The sequence below is a fragment of the Cetorhinus maximus genome, chromosome 16, assembly GCF_964194155.1.
Source record: "Cetorhinus maximus chromosome 16, sCetMax3.hap1.1, whole genome shotgun sequence".
NCBI classification, from domain to species: domain Eukaryota; kingdom Metazoa; phylum Chordata; class Chondrichthyes; order Lamniformes; family Cetorhinidae; genus Cetorhinus; species Cetorhinus maximus.
The window spans coordinates 26,796,445-26,818,790 of NC_135894.1; the positions used below are offsets into that span (position 1 = coordinate 26,796,445).

At 46.4% G+C, this 22,346-nt stretch overlaps 1 protein-coding gene across 1 annotated transcript; it reads right to left on the reverse strand.

The window, feature by feature from the left end:
- Window positions 1-12,839: 12,839 nt before the first annotated feature.
- Window positions 12,840-21,626, reverse strand: kbtbd7 (kelch repeat and BTB (POZ) domain containing 7). The gene is made up of 2 exons (XM_078559547.1): window positions 21,169-21,626; window positions 12,840-14,511 (listed from the first exon to the last, which is right to left on the reverse strand). The coding sequence occupies exons 1-2, from the start codon at window positions 21,598-21,600 to the stop codon at window positions 13,018-13,020; spliced, it is 1,926 nt and encodes a 641-aa protein (XP_078415673.1). The 5' UTR covers window positions 21,601-21,626; the 3' UTR covers window positions 12,840-13,017.
- Between the last annotated feature and the right edge of the window lie 720 nt (window positions 21,627-22,346).

Sequence of the window (22,346 nt, forward strand, 5' to 3'; positions counted from 1 at the left end):
TTCACAGCCATATTTCCTTCCTCAGTAACTGTCTCTGTCTCCGACTTACCCCACATGGATTTCAACTGAAGTTCCATCCCTCATGTTTTGAACCCAGCCAGGATTACAGGTATCTCCGGGACATACAACGCTTCTTGGACTGCTGTTCCCGTCGCATCCTGAGATCCACACTCAGTGCCATGCACTACCATATGAACACACTCGACCTCTCCCTCCAGCAGCACCGACACACCCTATTTCTAAGCTGCCCATGCCCCCCATTTCATTTTATTCTTCATCTCATCCGATGCCTCAACAAGAAACTTTGTCTCTTTCTTTCAGGTGCAAAGGAACGCAAGATCCAATAACAGATTGACACCAACGCCCATCCAGGAGCCTCCACCCCTGCCTATCCCTCTGTCCCCATCCCGTCTTCCAATCCCAGCCCCGTCCGTGTAGTCACTATACCCCCTGACCTTCCCCTCTATGATGCTGAACGTTCAGTGCTCAGCAAAGGACTCAGTTTCATACCCTTATGCCCTCATCTCAATGAATTTCGGGCTCGGCACGATGCTGAACTCTTCCGCCATCTTCGTCTCCGTGCTCACTTCTTTGGGCAGGAGTCCTCTCCCCATTTAACTGATCCTTTTACCCACCTCCATATTCTCCCTCCACCTGGACCCCTTCCTCTGGATTCTTACCTTCTCTTGATCTTTTCATTGAGAACTGTCGGCGTGACATCAGTCGTCTCAATTTCCCTGCTCCTCTCACCCACTCTAACCTGTCTCTCTCTGAACTTGCTGCACCCCGTTCTCTCAGGTCCAACCCTGACATTGTCATCAAACCTGCTGACAAGGTTGGTGCTGTTGTTGTCTGGTGCACTGACCTCTACCTCACAGAGGTTGAGCGTCAACTCACAGACACTTCCTCCTACCTCCCCCTGGACCATGACCACACCACTGAACATCAAGCTATTGTTTCCAGGATTGTTACTGACCTCATCTCCTCTGGAGATCTTCCTTCCACAGCTTCCAACTTGATAGTCTCCCAACCTCGGACAGCCCGCTTCTACCTCCTACCCAAAATCCACAAACAGGACTGTCCAGGCAGACCGACCTTGTCAGCCTGTTCCTGCCCCACGGAACTCATTTCTTGCTATCTTGACTCCATTCTCTCTCCCCTTGTCCAGTCCCTTCCCACCTACATCCGTGATTCCTCTGACACCCTACATCATATCAACAATTTCCAGTTCCCTGGCCCCAACCGCCTCCTCTTCACCATGGACGTCCAATCCCTCTACACCTCCATCCCCCACCGGGATGGTCTGAGGGCTCTCCGCTTCTTCCTCGAACAGAGGCCCGAACAATCCCCATCCACCACTACCCCCCTCCGTCTGGCTGAACTTGTTCTCTCACTGAACAATTTCTCCTTAAACTCCTCTCACCAAATAAAAGGTGTGGCTATGGGTACCCGCATGAGCCCCAGTTATGCCTGTCTCTTTATGGGGTACGTGGAACATTCCTTGTTCCAGCCCCCCCCCCCACAACTCTTTCTCCGGTACATCGATGACTGCTTCGGTGCTGCTTCATGCTCTCATCTGGATCTGGAAAAATTTATCAATTTTGCTTCCAATTTCCACCCCTCCATCATTTTCACATGGTCCATCTCTGACACTTCCCTTCCCTTCCTTGACCTCTCTGTCTCAATTTCTGGTGATAGACTGTCCACCAATATTAATTACAAGCCTACCGACTCCCACAGCTACCTCAACTACAGCTCCTCAAACCCCGCTTCCTGTAAGGACTCCATCCCAATCTCTCAGTTCCTTCACCTCCGTCGCATCTGTTCTGATGATGCCACTTTCAAAAACAGTTCCTCTGACATGTCTTCCTTCTTCCTTAACCGAGGTTTTCCACCCATGGTGGTTGACAGGGCTCTCAACTGTGTCCGGCCCATCTCCCGCGCATCCGCCCTCACATCTTAATCTCCCTCCCAGAACCATGATAGGGTCCCCCTTGTCCTCACTTATCACCCCACCAGCCTCCGCATTCAAAGGATCATCCTCCGCCAACTCCAGCATGCCATCACCAAACACATCTTCCCTTCACCACCCCTGGCGGCATTCCGCAGGGATCATTCCCTCCGGGACACCCTGGACACTCCTCCATTACCCCTGACACCTCAACCCCCTCCCACGGCACCTTCCCATGCAACCACAGAAGGTGCAACACCTGCCCCTTTACTTCCCCTCTCCTCACTGTCCAAGGGCCCAAACACTCCTTTCAAGTGAAGCAGCATTTCACTTGCACTTCCCTCAATTTAGTCTACTACATTCACTGCTCCCAATGTGGTTTTCTCTACATTGGAGAGACCAAATGCAGACTGGGTGACCACTTTGCGGAACACCTTCGGTCTGTCCGCAAGCATGACCCAGACCTCCGTCGCTTGCCATTTCAACACTCCACCCTGCTCTCATGCCCACACGTCCGTCCTTGGCCTGCTGCAATGTTCCAGTGAAGCTCAACACAAACTGGAGGAACAGCACCTCATCTTCCGACTAGGCACTTTACAGCCTTCCGGACTGAATATTGAGTTCAACAATTTTAGATCATGAACTCTCTTCTCCATCCCCACCCCCTTTCCGATCCCCCTTTTTTCCAATAATTTATATAGATTTTTCTTTTCCCACCTATTTCCGTTATTTTTAAATGTATTTCCATCCATTGTTTTATCTCTACCTCTTAGCCTATTTCGATCCCTGCCCCGCCCCGCCCCTACTAGGGCTATCTTGCTCGTACCTTGCTCGTCCTGCTTTCTACCCTTAATGTCACGTATTAGCACATTTCTTAACTAATATCACCACCGTCAACACCTCTTTGTCCTTTTGTCTATGACATCTTTCGGCAATCTCTATCTATCACTGTTCCTCTATCCAGCTCTACTTGTCCCACCCCCACTTAAACCAGCTTATATTTCACCTCTCTTCTATTTTTCCTTAGTTCTGTTGAAGAGTCATACGGACTCAAAACGTTAACTGTGTTCCTCTCCGCAGATGCTGTCAGACCTGAGTTTTTCCAGGTATTTATTTTTGTTTTTGATGAGGGCAATGCTGTTATGTGGTGTACGTGGACTTCCAAAAGGTGTTTGATAGTGTCACACAACAGATCCGTGAGTAAAGTTACAGCTCATGCAATAAAAGGGACAGTAGCAACATGGAGATGAAATTGGCCGAGTGACAGGAAAGAGTAGTGGTTAATGGATGCTTTTCAGGCTGGATGAAGATTTGTAGTGGAGTTAGCATAAGTCATTGAAGATGGCAGGACATGTATTAATAGGGACTCTATTAATAGGAGCATTGAGTAAAAGAGCAAGGTGGTTATGTTGAACTTTGATAAGATGCTGTAAAAGCTCCTCCGACTGAAAACTATCAATATAAACAGCACAATTGCTCAGACCTGCAATTACTATGCTTGTCAGTCTTTGAAATGTCACATGTGTATTCTTCATGCCAAATGGCATGACCTTAAACTGATATAATCCATTTGGTGTCACAAAGCCGATATCTCCTTTGCTTTCTCCGACAATGGTACCTGGCAATATCCTTTTAGCAAGTCAATCTTTGTGATAAATTTTGATTGTCCCACTTTCTCAATGCAATCTTCCAACCTTGATATAGGATATGAATCTGCTTTTGTCACTGCATTCACCTTTCGATAGCCCCCACATAGTGTTTGTGTTCCATCCGGTTTTGGTACCAGTACAATAGGTGAACTCAGTTACTGCAGCTAGACTCGATATAATTTTGAAGCATGAAGTCAATTTCCTTCTGTACTTATGTTAACTTCGCTGGATTTAATCTATAAGGATGTTGCCTTACCGAAGATGTAACTTCTACAGACACATCATGTATAGCTAAATCTGTCCTCCCCAACTTATTTCCACAAAAAGATTTGAAAGACTGTCATAGCTTTTCCAAATCTCTTAGATACTTGTCTGGAAGGTAACTCAATACTACATTTAAATTTTCAAGTACCCCCTCTATCCAATTTGATTAGAGGAAAATCAATTTCAGAATCCTGCATTTCTACTTCTTTCTACTTACTAGCACAAACACCTCCTTTTGGTCATCTTCCCTATCAAAATACTTTTAAAGCATTTACATGATACACCCTCTGCTTCTTTCTTCTACCTGGAGTATTTATTAAATAATTTATTTTTCAATTCTGTAAGGCCCACTAAACTTTGCCTTTAAGGAATCACCCAGTACTGGTAACAGAACTAGTACTTTCTCTCCAACAACAAAATTCCAAGCTTTAGCTTCCTGTCTGCTTTCACTTTCATCACTTGCTGTGATATCTTTAAATGTTCCCCAGCCAACTCACATGCTCTGTCTAATCTCTCTCTCTGAAGTTTGATATGTAACCCAGAAGAGTAGTTTCTGAATTTCGATCAACAATTTCTCATAAATCACTTTGTGGTCCCCTTAACTCATGACCATAGACGAGTTCAGAAGGACTAAGACCAGTTGATGCATTAGAAGCATCCCGTATAGCAAATAAGGAGAATGGAATTCCTCTAACCAAATCCTGTGGATAATCTTGACTGTACGCTGTCATCATAGTTTTTAGAATTTGATGCCATCTTTCCAAAGCCCCTTGTGACTCAGGATGATAAATTGTTGAATTAAATTGTTTTATCCCTAAACTGTTCATTGCTTCCTTAAACAGCTGTGACATGAAATTTTAACCCTGATCTGATTGTATTTCCTTAGGTAAACCGTATCTTAAAAAATTTGGTTAACTCTTCCACAATTCTCTTTGTTGTAACATTTCTCAAAGGTATTGCTTCAGGAAACCTGGTAGACACATCCATTGTCAGTAAGTACTGATTCCCACTTTTCGTCTTAGGGAGAGATCCTACACAATCAATAATGACACTAGTAAAAGGTTCTTCAAATGCTGGAATTGGAATTAAAAGTGCAGGCTTAATCACTGCTTGTGGTTTCCCTATCATGACATGGGTGACATGTTCTACAGAATTTGACTACATTCCTACGCAATCCAGGCCCAAAAAAATGTTTTTGTACTTTTGCCTGTATCTTCCTAATTCCTAACTGTACCTCCATTGGAATTTGATGAGCTATCCTCAGAATCTCATTTCTACACCCAACTGCGATAACAATCTAATGTACCTCCATCCAGCTTTCATTTGCTGAAACATGATACGGCCTCCATTTTCTCATTAAAATATTACTCTTAAGGCAATAACATTCTGGAATACATTTTGCCTCTGTTTCTAAGTAAGCAGTCTGATATAAATGTTGCATTTGCAAATCTTTTTTCTGTAACTCCACTAACTGCCTTGAGTTAATCACTTCAGCTGAATTGTCCTTTAGTCTTTCTTCCTGAATAATGTTATCAAACACTGTCAGCTAATTGGGTTTCAGTACCTTCTTCCTGCCTGTCCTTCCTGTTTCAACCTATGAGCCTGTGACCTTGTTATCACACAATCTGGAAACAATCCAGGATGCTCTCTCCACAGCACTTCTGTTGAAGACACCTCTACAGGCTGCTCAACTACCACAGGCATCACCCACATCTGTGCTCATCTATATCATTAACCAGAATAAATTGAACACCTGCAATGGGCAAGTTTTACACCACTCCAACAGTCACTTACCTGTTTTCCACTTACTCTTTAAATTTACCTTCCACAAGGGAATAGGTTGAGCATCCCCATGGACCCCACTTTTAATCACCTGTTCCTGCAATACTCCCTCTGAACAACAAATGTCACTATCCCGCAACATTAAGGATTGACCCGCCCTTGTGTCCCTTAAAATTTTAAGATCTTTACCTACTCCACCCTGCACACATGGAAAGACCTTCCCTTCACTTTCTTTAAACATCTCTGCAACCTTCTCAGAATTCTCTTGGGTAAATTAAAGACCACATTCCCACTTTACACTGATTATCACTGTTTTACTTGTACACAAACCACTGTTTTTTCCTGTACCTGAACCTCAGAACCCACAGTACTCTTACTTCCAGAACTTTTCTGCACCCCTGTAATTCCAGATTTTCCCTGCAATTTCCAGCACACTGACTTTGTGTCCAACTTTATCACAATGAAAACACCTCAATTTTCAAATGTCAATTCTACCCTCAGCACCTTCCTTTCTCTTTTTAAAAATTGAGAAAAAAACTTCCGGCGAATTTCCACCTACTCCTCTTCCCTGACTACCCACCTTCCTTTCACCTTCCCACTATTATCCTTTTCTGATCTAAAAGGGTGACAGATAAAAGGTTTGGCTCTATGAACTAACTCAATCATCAGCCATCTCTGCTGCTTGCTTACAGATTCAACTCTTCCTTCACGAGTTCTCACTGCTGAAGGAATCAAATCTTTAAATTCTTCCAAAAGAATTACTTCTCTAAGAGCTGCATATGTTGTCTCTATTTTTAATGCCCATATCCACCGATCAAAATTACTTTGTTTTACTCTTTCAAACTCAATATAAGGGTTTGCCAAGGCTGTTTACTCATATTCCTAAATTTCTGCCTGTATGCCTCAGGAACCAACTCAAATGCACTCAAAATAACATTTTTTAAACCACATCATAATTCACCGACATTTCTTCTGACAGCGAAGCATAAACCTCATGTGCTCTACCCACCAACCTGGATTGTAACAACAATATCCAGTCTTCCTATGTCCATTTCACCTGCTTAACTATTTTCTCAAATGAAACAAAGAATGCTTCAACATCATTTTCCTCAAACTTTGGAAGAGCGTGTACAAATTTAAACATCTCCCCAGTGGGTTCTGATCTGGAAATAGCCCTTCCTCACCTAGTAGCATCTTTTTTAACTGCCTGTATTTTAAGCTGGAACTCCTTTTTCTTTCCTCCTTTTCTAACTTCAGCATTTCTAATTCCCTTTCTTTTCTTTCTCTCTCCTGCCTTTCTGCCTGTTCCTCTTGAAATGCTCTTCCTTTTTCTTTTTCTTCTGCCTCTAGCTCAAGTTCTCTCATTTTCTTTGCTTATTCAAATTCAAGCCTCATTTCTAACTGAAATCTCACTACCTCCAGCTGTAACTCAGTGTCAGGTATCACTTCCAACTTTAAATGCTGTGCTATACCTTCAATTATATCTGCTTTCTTAGCCCCTGCAAGTAACCCCAATTGTAATTTTTCTGCCAATTCCATTAACTTAGCTTTACTTTTTATAAACCAAAGTTATCAAGCTCTGAAGTCATACGGACTCAAACGTTAGCTGTCTTTCCCCCCACAGATGCTATCAGACCTGCTGAGTTTTTCCAGCATTTTTCGTTTTTGTTATAACTTCAACTTCCAGACAAGTCTGAGCAACTGCCAAAGCCATATTGCAGTCTCACTACTACAAAAAAACCTCACACCAACTCCTGAATTCAAAGTGCTTCTCATACTCGTAACCTTAAGATTCACCAACGCAAAAAAAAATCAAGAAATTTCAAATATAACCTGCAAAGAGCCCCCAATTTTTGTTATGAGACAGCCGATAGTAAATGCGGAGTTGTTCAAATCCCAAAGGGAAACTTGAAACAACTGCCACAACTTGTTTGTATAAGTTTCGAGATGCATGCCTCAAATTCAGTAGTAATAAGACCACCAAGTCTTATGGCTTTTTAATAAAACTAAATTAAACATTTATTAATAAGTGAAATGACTTTAAATACATACATGGATCTACAAATTACTATGATAACTTCTAAATCACCTAATCAATCTAACTCCCAATTACACTTTCATTAAGGCAACAGTAAGACACGCAGATTTTAAAAGACCCCGGCAAAGAAACATGATACCCTGAATATGTCGAATTCCAAGTGAGTTTTCTTAACTTCAGTACTTTGAAGACAGTAACTTGAGGCATAGATGAAGGCTTTTTCACATGTATAAGATCTTAAAAATGTCTTCCCTTACAAAGTCTTCTCTTCTTTATACATTTCTTCCTCTTTGAATGCAAATACCCATTGTTTTGCTATGTCTTCAGACTTTATCTCCCTGATAATAAAACGCTCTCATAGCTCTAAGTTTTACCAGTAATCTTTGGGAAAAATAAATGCGCTGTTTCTAAACTTCACCTGGCTAGGTGATACATTTCACCCCTCTTTTGAAAACAATCTAGTTTGGTTTATTTCAAAATGCAAATGCTCCCTTGACGCTATGTTTCTAGACTTCCCCATGTTTACCTAATTAACATTTCAAACCTAACCTCTCTTCTTAGATCAAAGCACCCAGACTAATCCAATTAAGTCTCTCTCACACACATACATATAGACACAACCCACTATTAATCTATTTTACAATAAATTCCAATAACATTGAGAATTATTATATCTTCTTGACAATCTGAAAAGGAAGAATGTGCAGGGTTATGGGGAGAAGTTAGGAGAATGGCACGAAGTGAATTGCTCATTCGGAGAGCTGGCGCAAACACGGTGGGCCAAATGGCCTCCTTCTTTGCTGTTAAAAAGCTATGATTCTGTCGAAGATGTACACCAGGAGTAACGGTAAGTTATTCAGCCACTAAAGCCCGTTCAACCATTCAGTTCATATGTTCAAATGGATCTCAAGTCCATTTTCCCCACTTTTTAAGTCATATCCCCCCAATTAATATTTAAGCAAATTGAAATTAGCAAGCTAACTTCCACAAAGGTTATGATTGAAGTCAGAACTATGAGAAGAAAGGACATTTTATATACTGTAGATACAAAGTGGCGGGGAAGTGATACAGCCTACCTCCAGTTAAGTGACTATTTATATATACTGCACTTGTTCAAGTAAAAACAAACCCATGGCAAAGTAGACAAAAAAAGTAAAAGATATAACATTGCGATGGAAAATTACCTAATGAAAGGGAAGGACTCTGCCTGGCTAGAATGAAGTTAAATCTGTGTCCATACTAGAAGTAAACTCCTTGATTCACCCTCCCCTCCCACCCCTTGTGATCACTATGGGAGTAATCCCTTATGACATTCGCATTTCAAGGTAAGTGTTCAGTGCCGGCTTTGCCGAATCAGAGCCTGGCTTCTAGTTCCTTGCAGATGGATTTGAGCCCTGCAACAGCACTGCACAATGCCAGTCTAACATCAAGATATGGGAGAAAAACTAGTAATAAATCAACAATAAAAAACATTTAAGATGAGCTTTATTAGGATCCATTAGAATCCCCATACACGGGCAGAGGGTTTGTAATAAATACCTTACCATCTTTGAAAGACAACAGAAACACATCTTGAGGTGTTGGACTTTACCATTTCATCACAGATTCACTAGTAGTCTTCAAAAGAAAAGGGAATTGGATCAATACTCGAAGGAGAAATATTTTGCAGGGATATGGCAAAGAAGCAGGCGAGTGGGACTAATTGGCTTTGCTCTTCAAAAGAGTCAGCACAGTTGACTGTTCTCCTTCTGCCCTGTTATGGCTCTACGAATTGGAACTTTATGTGAACAAACATTTGAAAACCCAGGTCATTTTCTATTTCACCTTTTTCAACCTTAATTATGGCTTAGGCCTGGTACCTAGGTTTTTCAATTAAAAGGATATGCTCCTTTGGACATTTTAGTACAATAAAGAAAGGTGCTATATAAATGTAGGTTGTAAATTTATTGAATACCGGTACAAGAGGTCAGAAGTATTGGGAAAATAAGGACAACTTCCATTGTGCTGGTTTTTGATTTAAAATAACTATTAAGTGGAATTGTTGGAGATTGCCTGGTAACACCATAGAAAAACAATTGCTGGAAAAGTAGAACAACCTGCAAAGTTTTGTAACAAAAGATGCTTGCTACTTAAAGCTTCCATTCTATTGGCCATTTTCTTACTGCTATGACTACATGGATCAAAGTCAACTAAGTCTTCAAACTAACACAATTAAGCTCCTTTTCAAACTCAAATTGTCTTTTTTTTAATCTCCAGCAATCCCCAAGACACAGAATTCATCAAATTTTGTGCCAAATTCCACCCCCCACATTAGTGGCTAGCTGCCACACTATGAGTTTTAGACAAATACAATAACCTTGGAATCAAATAATGGCCAGTCTATTTCATTTTCTAACCTCCATTTTCACAAGTGCAGGGTAAATTTCTGATAGTTTGGGGATGGAAGGCAGTGCATCTCTTCCATCACCAAAGATAATTATACAATAACACATTGGACTAATATTAATGCTTGCAAACAAATCAATTGCATAAAGCAGCAAATGCCCATTTAAAACTGGCACAATTTGATACTGAGAACATCCCAAGTAATGAATTTCTCAATACTTGGACAAGCACAAAAGATAGTCTTTATTAAAAGTAGTGATAATATTACAGATAAGCAAAATTGTCTATGGGTTATGGGCTAGTTGTCTATCACATAACAGGCCATCTTACAAAATATCAAATGATGTGCCATGCCTTGCATTTGCTCCCTAAACTGAATTTTAAACAATCCACATGTTCTGTATTGCTGCCGATTTCTATTGATCTATGTTTGCACTCAAGCTATGAAACCACCCTTTGAAAGCTGGGAGAGTTAGTAAGGGCTTTGTAAACAAAATAAAATATATTTTATACCTTGGAGAGAGGGAGGCCTATTTCAGGTAAAAGGGCTTTAAATAAGTTCACTAAGTTTAGTTTATTTACTGGTAGTTGAAAGTCAAAACACTTTCTTTTAAACCCAATTATACAAAACACTGACAGGTAGGATCAGGTGCACAGAAAGTTGTCCCTTGGAATAAATTATAACTCTTCTGCTTGTATGTACTTTCAGATAAATAAATGGAAAATACTTCTTTAAACCCACCCAGTGTCCAATACTTCCATTTAAAAGCTTAACTTGGGGCAGATGAGAGTTCATTTCAATGCTTCCTTTTGTCTACTGTAGTTCTAAGCTACTTATATAAGCAATAATTTAAAAAAGGAATAAAAACATTTAAAAAGTCCATTTGAAATGCCATATATTCCATTTGTCCACTTTGGATCTCAAGGTACAATGAATGACATTGAATTCAACAGGTCAATACAGTAATTCAACTGTTTAAATGACCATATAATTCAATTTTCTTTCTTAAAATAATAGTATGGACTTAGAAAGCCAGTTCAGTGATTTAAAAAATACAGGAAGATATCATTTAATATCTGTAGGTTTCAATTGCACACACAATTTCCGAAGCTCTTTCAATGTCACAGAATAAAGTGACTAAAGAAGCCCAAGTGTTGAATGACCAGCCTCTGACAGCATGATGTCACACAGGGAGCTAATAGAAGAGGGATAATTCTAAAACAGATACTGCAGATTGGATTTTTATTTTAAAAGGTGTCCAGCTACTCCTCATCCCAATTTGGATCCTTTTAACCTGATGTATTGCAGGCATTTATTCTAGTCCGCTTCCATCAGTTTCACTAACTTTTAAAATGGTCAGAGGTTAGCTGAAATTTAATTACACATAAAAAGCTTTAGAAAGGAACAGGATTTAGCCATTCACCCCTGACAAATACTGTCATTCCACTAGATCAGGTCTGATCTGTAACTCATCTCCACCCACCTTCATTTCCTAATCCTCTTCCTCCTTCAGGTACCATGCGCTATGAGAGCATTGGCAACCATGGACTTCCATTGGATTGGTCCATGATTATACTTGGCGAAATACTGGAGATGTTTGCTATTGCCTTCTGCAATATGGCTGACCAGGAAACTCTCCCACTCTTACTAACTGCCAACAGGCGTACTGGAAGGATTTACAGGCTGATAATCAATCTGTTTGGCCACATTATGCAGACACCTTCTGTGGCCATCAAGTCCTGGAGTGGGACTTGAGCCTGGAGATTCTGGCTCAGAGGCTACCCTGTGCCAAGAGCTCCAACCCTCAATACCTTTGCTTAACAAAAAGGAAAACTACAAAAGAGGAGGTTGAGGCAGATCCATCTCTTCAGGATAAATATTGCAGAGGACAATGCAGAGCTATGGGAGTCAGCATGAGCAGTGGGATTAATTCTGAAGTGCCCTTGTAAAAAACCAGCAGCGACACAACAGACCAAGCGACCTTGTTCTGTGCTCAAAAGTTCTACATTTACACATATTTCCTGACGTAGATCTTTACTTTAGATGTTGTACTATATGCAGTCAGGCTGAAGAGAAACAGCACTATCACTGGTCATCATTGACATTGTTACTTGCAGTGAAACAAAACAAAATGGATTATAAGTTTATACAAAAATACACAAAAGATTTTCAACAAGTTGTTAAGTTTCTCAAACATTACCAAAGTTTTTAAACGGCCAGCTTTATAGAAGAATTCACACGGAGTGTAATTGGATTATATCAGGAAATGTGAAATATGACCACTTAACCCATCAAGTCTGCTTACTTGCAATTTGCAGTGCCATGAACTCAAGTTACTTTAACCTCATTAAAAGGTGGCAGGATAGAACTCTGGGTTCCTTCTTACTCTTGAAAGTAGAGGGCGACCCTCCAATAAACTAGAGCCAGTCCTTCCTGAGGGCTTGTACGAAGCCAATGTCACTGTGTCTCTTCAACTCAGCCATTTGATTTACATTACCAACAATTCATGAATTCAGCAGCATCCAAACTGCAAGACATCTTCCGAGTGCTTTAATTGTATAAGATTTGAGATTTCATGAAGTATCATACATAGGTGTGCAGTATAACAGCAAAGAGACCTAACACTCAGATCTCCATTGTTACGAAGGGGAACTCAATCTATTTAAACTACCTTAATCATTTCTTTAAATAAAAATGTGGGCTACTTGGAAAAGGATCGAACAGAAAGCAAAACAAATTCATGGCACATCTGCCAATAAGGGAAAAAAATAATTTCAATGCAATTTTTATTTTTTCAGTTCCTCCAAAGACACTAACATGTACTGCAAAATATAACTGTCTGTTATTTGTCCAAAAACTACCATATTTGCAACAATCAGAAAAAAATACTAGTTATTTTTAGGATTTTTGATTTGTCTCATTAAACGACCGTTTAAAATGGAGCCAGTTAGTTCCCAATCTGGCCATTGATATGAGGTGCTCTGTTGTCTGGCGGGACCATGTGGCCATTTTGCTGTATTCTTTCAACTCTCAGTCCTTCTGGTGGCTGCCAGTCATCATCCGAAAATGAACTTGAGCTCCCCGACTCAGAGTCAATATCACTTGAGCCTTCAAAATCCCAGTCTGCACTTGATTCGCTGCGGACATCATCCTCCTCACTAATGAAACTCTGGCCTGGCTCCAAGCACGAAGGATACAGCCGTGCTGAAAGGCATATGAAGTCACTATCATAGTGCAGCAATCCCAACATTGTACCAATGTTGACCCACTGGTCCCCGTTTACATCATACTGATGAACGGTCACCCTGTTCTTCTTCCATTGTGGAACTGTGGTGGTTATGAGAAGCAGTTTGTTCCCGTGGCAAACAATCTGAAAGTTATGGATGTTGCCATCGATCGGGATATCATTAATCCTTCGCCACTCACCCTTCGAAGGGTTGTAAACCTTTATGACAGGAATGTCACAAATGCAATAGATTTCATCGTTGAAAACACAAGCTTCCTGGAACTCACTCCGTTTTAAGGAGGCACAGTTCAGCCACTGATTCCTCTCTGGCACATAGCACAGCATCCTCTTATTATTAACAGCATATAAGCAATCTCCGACTGTAATCAGCTCAAATAAATGCAACGCATGAGGCAGGGGTGTCACAAAAATCCACTGGTTTCTCTGAATACTGTAACACTCAACCTCCTTAATTTTCAGGCCTGTAGATGGATCTCGACCGCCCAGAATGTAAATATATCCATTCAGATAGGCAATATCCATCCTCTCTCTTGCCAGCAGCCGCTCAGCAAGTTGTTGCCAGCTGTTCTGAACTGCATTATACACCCAAAGCTGTTTGGTTGGCTGTGCTGCCAAGAACACATCATTGTCTGGTGAAACACAGACAGCAAGTGAACTGATGGACTTGGTAAGAGCAGGACTAGTCAAGGGTGAAGCCATTGTATAAATGTCACCAGAGTATGGATCGTAACAGAGAAAAGGTTCCTTTCGATGGCCAAAGAATATAACCATTTCCTTAGCACTAAATCCGATCCTCTTTGTAGTGTTTTGAAGAGCTGCAGGCACATCAACACCATGGGATGCAAAAAGGTCATCTACAATAGAGCCAAGAGGCTTGTTTTTGACAAAGGGCTGAGATTTAAGAGCATCGATGTACATTCTGTCCTTCTCGATGAAATGATGCCAGCGGACACACTTCAGTACATCCAGTGCGTGTGCAGCACGTTCACCAATATTTGCTTTAACCCACTGAATTGCAACCATGCAGACCTTCCTCTCACTGTCAACATCCAATGTGTCCAGCTTCAGGATTTCTTTCATCTGCTCAGGTGAAAGCTCGCACAATTCCTCTGTTCTGCACAGATGTTGCAAGTTGCGTGCGATGAAAGCAAGCGCCTTCTCTTTCAGCTCCACATTGTCGAAGGCATCTGCAAACTAAGGCAACAGCACAGTTACAGGGCTGACAAGCATCTCTGCATGCAAGTAACTGCATGCAGTTTTACAATTTGATAAGTATCTTTCAAAGTCTCAAGATGTCCCAAAGTGCCTCCAGCTAATCGAGTACTTTTTGAAATGTGGTTGCTGCTGTCACATAGGCAGGTCCAGCTGTCATTTGCACACAGTGAGGTTCCACAGTGAATGGAATAATCTACTTTGGTGGGGTTGGTTGTTGGATGAATGTTGGTCAGTTCTCCCTTCTCCTCTTTAAATAGCGAGCAGGGCATAGTAAGCTTGGGTGGACCGAAAAATTCAAAAGATATAAAAGCCGAACAATCAATAAGAAGTTTAAAAAAATACATTTTTTAATACATAGGGATTGCTAATGGGAAAGTTTGTGATCAATCTGCCTCTCCGTCCCACCATCTTGGTAATCCCCAATGATCTTGAAGGTGTTGATTAGTCATGATGAACAATCTTTATCAATCTATCTACAACAGACTCATATCAAGAGGAGCTGATGTCAATGCTGATGTTTGTGCAAAACGCACATCACTACCTTCATCTCTTCCTATCAACACATTCTTCCATTCCTTTCTCTGTCATGTCTTTATCCAACTCCTCCTTAAATGCATTTACAGTAGTCACCTCAGCTATTCCCTGTGGTAATGACCTAAGACAAGGAGCAGAAGTAGGCCATTCGGACCATCAAATCTGCTCCACCATTAAAATAGACCACGGTTGATCTGAATACCCTCAACTCCACTTTCCCACCTTTTCTCCTTAACCCTTGATCCCATTATTGATTAAAAATCTATCTCAGCCTTGAATATACTTAATGACGCAGCCTCTACAACCCTCTGTAGTAAAGAATTCCACAGATTCACTACCCTCAGAGAAGAAATTCCTCCTCATCTCTGTTTTAGATGGGCGACCCCTTACTCTGAGATTATGCCCTCTGGTCCTAGACTCTCCCACAAGGGGAAACAACCTCTCAGCATTTACCCTGTCAAGCCCCCTAAGAATCTTATGTTTCCATAAGATTGCCTCTCATTCTTCTAAACTCCAATGAGTACAGGCCCAACCTACTCAACCTCTCATAAGAAAATCCCTCCATACCCAGGATCAATCTAGTGAACCTTCTCTGGACTGCCTCAAATGCCAGTATATCTTTCCTTAGATAAGGGGACTAAAACTGTTCACAGTATTCTACTAGGTGTGGTCTAACTAGTGCCTTGTATAGTTTTAGCAAGACTTCCCTATTTTTACACTCCATTCCCTTTGAAATAAAGGCCAACATTCCATCTGCCTTCCCTATTACCTGAACTGTAAGCTAGCTTGCACAAGGACTCCCAGATCCCTCTGTGCTGCAGCTTTCTGCAGTCTTTCTCCATTTAAATAGTATTCAGCTCCTCTATTCTTCCTACCAAAGTGCATAACCTCACACTTTCCCACATTATATTCCATCTGCCAAGTTTTTGCCCACTTACTCAATTTCTAACATTTTCCCAATGACAGATGTTAAGGTAGCTGGCCTAATTACCTGTTTTTTGTCTCCCTCCCTTTTTGAAAAAGGGCATTACATTGGCAGTTTTCCAATCTTCTGGGACTTTTCCAGAACCTAAGGATTCTTGGAAGATTACTACCAGTGGATCCACTATCTGTGTAGGTACCCCAAACATACTCTGAATTCTTGTTCATGGCTACCACTGCCAATTTGATTTTCCCAATCTACATGAAGATTAAAGTCACCCATGATTAATGTGCTGCCTTTCTTTTTTGCATGTCCTCATTATATCCTGATTTATTCTCTGTCCTACAGTAAGGCTGCAGATAGGGGGCCTATAAGACTACTCCCACCAGTGTCGTCTTCCCCTTGTTACTTCTTACCTCCACCTATATGGATTCTACATCTTCCCCTCCAAGATCATTTCTTGCTATCATACTTATTCCATCTTGTACTAACAAAGCTACCCCATCACCCTTACCTTCCTACCTGTCCTTTTGAAAAGTCTCATACCTCTGAACATTGAGCTCCCAACTTTGATCTCGTAGCCACATCTCCGTTATGGTCTCCAATGAACGCCCCCCACCCCTGCCCCCCCATCCATTTGTGCCATTAATTAATTTATTTTGTTCCGAATATTATGTGCATTTAAGTAAAGAGCCAATAATTTTGCTTTTTTCTCCCCTTTGACCCTATTTGCTGCTTTTTAAAAATGTTTGTATGCTAATGAGTTCCCAACATTCTTACTCGGGTGGAGGGGTTTCACAAACAGATTTACTTGTGACCATTTAATAATTTTGGTCCCTAATTTACCCCTAGCCTGTTTAGTCTTTCCTCAATTGTCACCTCCCAGCTCAATGTCTCCCCCCGCACTTCCGTCTTTAGCTTCCCTGCTGCTGTCCAGTTTTCTAGCCCCTATCACACTAAGCCCCTCCCCTACTGCACACCCCTAACCTTCTCAAACCCACCCAACCATCTCTTCCTTCAAAGCCATCACTGCCACCCCTCCCCCGGATCTCTCTCCATGTCTTACAACCCCAGCCACAAACCTCACCTCTCAACACCCAACCCTGGCCCCTCCACCCTCCCCCAAGCCCTCCACAAATCCCACCCATCCTTCACTCTCTACTATTGCCCTCCCCTCCTTAATCCCAACCCGTCCCCAGTCACAGCCTCCCCTCACCATTCACCCTCCCCCCTCATCATTCAGCCGCATCCACGCTCTCCCCTCTCCCTCCCCACCACCTTGACCCCTCCATTCAACCCCCCTCCCTTGCACCCCCATTCATTCCACATCCCCCCTCTGCCCCCCTCATTCCAAACCGCGCCCCCATTCCATACCATCCCCCTCCATTCCACAACCCACTGCCTCATTCCACCCCCATTCCTCACCCGCTCTCTGCCCCCCCCATTCCACACACTCCCTCCGCCCCCTCACTCAATATCTTCCCATTCGAAACCCCCCACACCCTCACATTCCACAATCACCCTCCAACCCCCATTCCACGCCCACCCTCCAACCCCCCATTCCACACACCCTCAATCCACAGCTCCCCCCATTCCTCACCCCCCTCTGCCCCCGCATTCTGCACACCCCCTCCGCCCACCCACTACATGCACCCTACTCCACGCCTTCCGAATCCACATCTCCCTCCGCCCGCTCACTCCAAACTCCGCCCCACCCCCCATTCTGAAACCACCCCCCAGCCCATTCCCAAACTCCCCATTCCCAAACCATCCCCACCCCCATTCCCAAATCCCCCCACCCCACCCTATTCCCAAACACCCCCCACCCCAGATTAAACTCCCCCACCCCACCACCCATTCCACATCCCCGTTCCACACCCACTAATTCCAAACTTCCCCACCCCCCCCACGCCCGCTCATTCCAAACACCCCCGCCCTCCATTACAAACCACACCCCAAACACCCCCACTTCCCCATTCCAAACCCCACCCCAAACACCCCTACCCCCACATTCCAAACCACCCAACTCCCCCATTCCAAACTCCCTCACCCTCCCAGCACCCCCATTCCAATCTCCCCCCCATTCCAAATCCCCCAGCCCCACTACCCCTACCAAATCCTGCCCTCCACTCCCCCCACTACAAACTCCCCCACCCCTCCATTCCAAACTCCCCCAACATTCCAAACCCTCCCAACAACCCCCCATTCCAAACCCCCTCAACCACCACTTCAAAACCCCACATCCCCCATTCCAAAACCCCCAACCCCCAATCCCAAGCCAAAACCCTAACTCCAAACCCCCAGCCCCCGTCCCCCCATTCCGAACTTCCCCCATTCCCCACACACCCCCAGCCACCCCCATTCCGAACACCCCCCACTCCAACCCATTCCAAACCCTGCCCCAAACACCCCCACCCCCCATTCCAAACCTCGCCCCACCCACCCCCACCCCCCATTCCAAACACCCGCCGACTCCCCCACTCCAAACTCCCTCGCCGCCCCCACTCCAAACTCCCTCGCCCCCCCACACCAAACTCCCTCGCTCCCCCACATCAAACTCCCTCGCCCCCCCACTCCAAACTCCCTCGCCCCCCCCACTCCAAACTCCCTCGCCCCCCCCACTCCAAACTCCCTCGCCCCCCCCACTCCAAACTCCCTCGCCCCCCCACTCCAAACTCCCTCGCCCCCCCCACTCCAAACTCCCTCGCCCCCCCCACTCCAAACTCCCTCGCCCCCCCACTCCAAACTCCCTCGCCCCCCCCACTCCAAACTCCCTCGCCCCCCCCACTCCAAACTCCCTCGCCCCCCCACTCCAAACTCCCTCGCCCCCCCCACTCCAAACTCCCTCGCCCCCCCCACTCCAAACTCCCTCGCCCCCCCCCACTCCAAACTCCCTCGCCCCCCCCACTCCAAACTCCCTCGCCCCCCCCCACTCCAAACTCCCCCCACACTCCCATTAAAATCTTCCCCCATTCCAAACTCCCCCCACCCCCATTGCCACAATCCCCAGCCTCACGCCAAAGCCCCCCTATGCCCCACACTCCAAACCCCCCCGTTCCAATCTGCCCCCCATTCCAATTTCCGCCCCACCCCTCCATTCCAAACCCTCCCACCACCCCCCCATTCCAAACCCTCCCACCACCCCCCCATTCCAAACCCTCCCACCACCCCCCCATTCCAAACCCTCCCACCACCCCCCCATTCCAAACCCTCCCACCACCCCCCCATTCCAAACCCTCCCACCAACCCCCCATTCCAAACCCACCCACCACCCCCCCATTCCAAACCCACCCACCACCCCCCCATTCCAAACCCACCCACCACCCCCCCATTCCAAACCCACACCCACACGCCCCCCATTCCAAACCCACACCCACACGCCCCCATTCCAAACCCACCCCCACACGCCACCATTCCAAACCCACACCCACACGCCCCCATTCCAAACCCACCCCCACACGCCCCCATTCCAAACCCACACCCACACGCCCCCATTCCAAACCCACCCCCACACGCCCCCATTCCAAACCCACCCCCACACGCCCCCATTCCAAACCCACCCCCACACGCCCCCATTCCAAACCCACCCCCACACGCCCCCATTCCAAAGCCCCACACGCCCCCATTCCAAACCCCCACACGCCCCCATTCCAAAGCCCCACACGCCCCCATTCCAAACCCCCACACGCCCCCATTCCAAACCCCCACACGCCCCCATTCCAAACCCCACACGCCCCCATTCCAAACCCCCACACGCCCCCATTCCAAACCCCCACACGCCCCCATTCCAAACCCCCACACGCCCCCATTCCAAACCCCCACACGCCCCCATTCCAAACCCCCACACGCCCCCATTCCAAACCCCCACACGACCCCATTACAAACCCCCACACGACCCCATTACAAACCCCCACACGACCCCATTACAAACCCCCACACGACCCCATTACAAACCCCCACACGACCCCATTCCAAACCCCCACACGACCCCATTCCAAACCCCCACACGACCCCATTCCAAAACCCCCACACGCCCCCACTCTAACCCCCCCCACACCGATCTCCCCCCATTCCCCATTCCGAACACACCCTCCATCCCTCCTCCTCCATTCCGAACACACCACCCGCCCCACCATTCCGAACTCCACCCATCCCGAACACCCCCGCTCCCCCCATTCTGAACGCACGCCGCGCCCCTCCTCCTTTCCAAACCCCCTCATTCTGAACGCACCCCGCGCCCCTCCTCCTTTCCAAACCCCCTCATTCGGAACGCACCCCGCGCCCCTCCCCCTTTCCAAACACCCTCATTCCGAACGCACCCCGCGCCCCTCCCCCTTTCCAAACCCCTCATTCCGAACGCACCCCGCGCCCCTCCCCCTTTCCAAACCCCTCATTCCGAACGCACCCCGCGCCCCTCCCCCTTTCCAAACCCCCTCATTCCGAACGTACCCCGCGCCCCTCCCCCTTTCCAAACCCCCTCATTCCGAATGCACCCCGCGCCCCTCCCCCTTTCCAAACCCCCTCATTCCGAACCCCCCCGGGCCCCCATTCCGAAAGCCCCCAAGCCCCCAAGCCCCCCTCAATTCCGAAAGCCCCCAAGCCCCCGCCCCCCCCATTCCGAAAGCCCCCAAGCCCCCGCCCCCCATTCCGAAAGCCCCCAAGCCCCCGCCCCCCCATTCCGAAAGCCCCCAAGCCCCCACCCCCCCATTCCGAAAGCCCCCAAGCCCCCGCCCCCCATTCCGAAAGCCCCCAATCCCCCTCGCCCCCATTCCGAAAGCCCCCATGCCCCCTCCCCCTTTCCGAAAGCCCCCATGCCCCCTCCCCCTTTCCGAACCCCCCACTCCCCTTCCCCTTTCCGAACCCCCCACGCCCCTCCCCCTTTCCGAACCCCCCACGCCCCTCCCCCTTTCCAAACCCCCCACGCCCCTCCCCCTTTCCAAACCCCCCACGCCCCTCCCCCTTTCCAAACCCCCCACGCCCCTCCCCTTTCCAAACCCCCCACGCCCCTCCCCCTTTCCAAACCCCCCACGCCCCTCCCCCTTTCCAAACCCCCATGCCCCTCCCCCTTTCCAAACCCCCCCATTCCAAACTCCCCCCACCCCCCAATTAAATACTCCCTCATTCCAAAACCCCCACCCCCATTCCAAACTCCCCCTCAGCCCCCCCATCCACCCCCTCACCTTGAAGAGGCCGGTACAGTTGTACAGATCCAGTCTCCGGGCCATGAAGGCGGCGCACGCCTGCCGAACATACTCGAGCTGCAGCATATTGGCAGCAACATAGAGTTTCTGGACACTGGCCTCAGAGACGGTGACCCGGCCGGTATAGCAGTAATCAATGATCAAGGCCATGGAGTCTGAGTCCACCTCATGGATGGTGATTCGCTGCTGTTTACTCTCAAACAGACCTCCTGTGAACATGCTCCTGAAGTAAGGGCTGGCAGCAGCCAGGACATTGCGGTTACACAGGAAGCGGCTACCGCTTTCCACCTCCAGGGTCACATCCACCAGCAGCCGGGCGTCATAGAAGGATTTGAGCTCGCGGAGTAAGGCCCGAGCATAGGCCGCGTCCTCCAGCAATTCAGGACCCGACAGGCCGTTCACAGCCGCCATCTTCCCCCTGCTGCCGCCAGGAAAACCCCGCCCCTTCTACTGCGCCATTCTCATTGGCTGAAATTCCATGGAAACCCCGCCCACCAGAAAATCCGCCATTCTCATTGGCGGCTGGCCCCGGGGAAACCTCGCCTCCTTCCAAATGGGGACAGCCCCGTGGATGTCCCGCCCCACCGCAAGGCCTTCCATTCCCATTGGCTAACACCGGGAGAAACCGCGCCTCCCTCAAAATCTGCCATTTTTATTGGCTGACAGCTTCAGAGAAACTCCGTCTCCCCACATCCTCCATTCTCATGGGCTGAAGCTCGGCTCCCGCAATTCCGCCATTCTCATTGGCTGACGGCCCCGGGGGGGAACACGGGCCCCGGGCCCCAGCAAACCCGCCATTCTCATTGGCTCACTGTCCCACGTGGAGGCGGGCCTCTGCGTCGCAGACCCAATCACCTGACTCTAAGTCCGCCCATCACGGTCTTCTATTGGTTGCCTCCCTGCTCTATCATCAACGGCATTCATGCAGGCCCCGCCCACGGGAGGGTAGGGCGCCCTCTCCCGGCAGCTCGGAGAATAAAGAGAACATTCTGGAAAGACTTCGCAGGTTAGAGAGAAAGAGTGGGGAGTGTTTCAAGTCCTTTCATTAGAACTGGGAAAAGTTAAAAAAATATAATAGGAATGGAAACAAGTAAATTGAGGGGAGGTGAAAAAGATCAAAAGGGGAAATCCATGTTAGTGGGGGGAGAGAGGGGAGA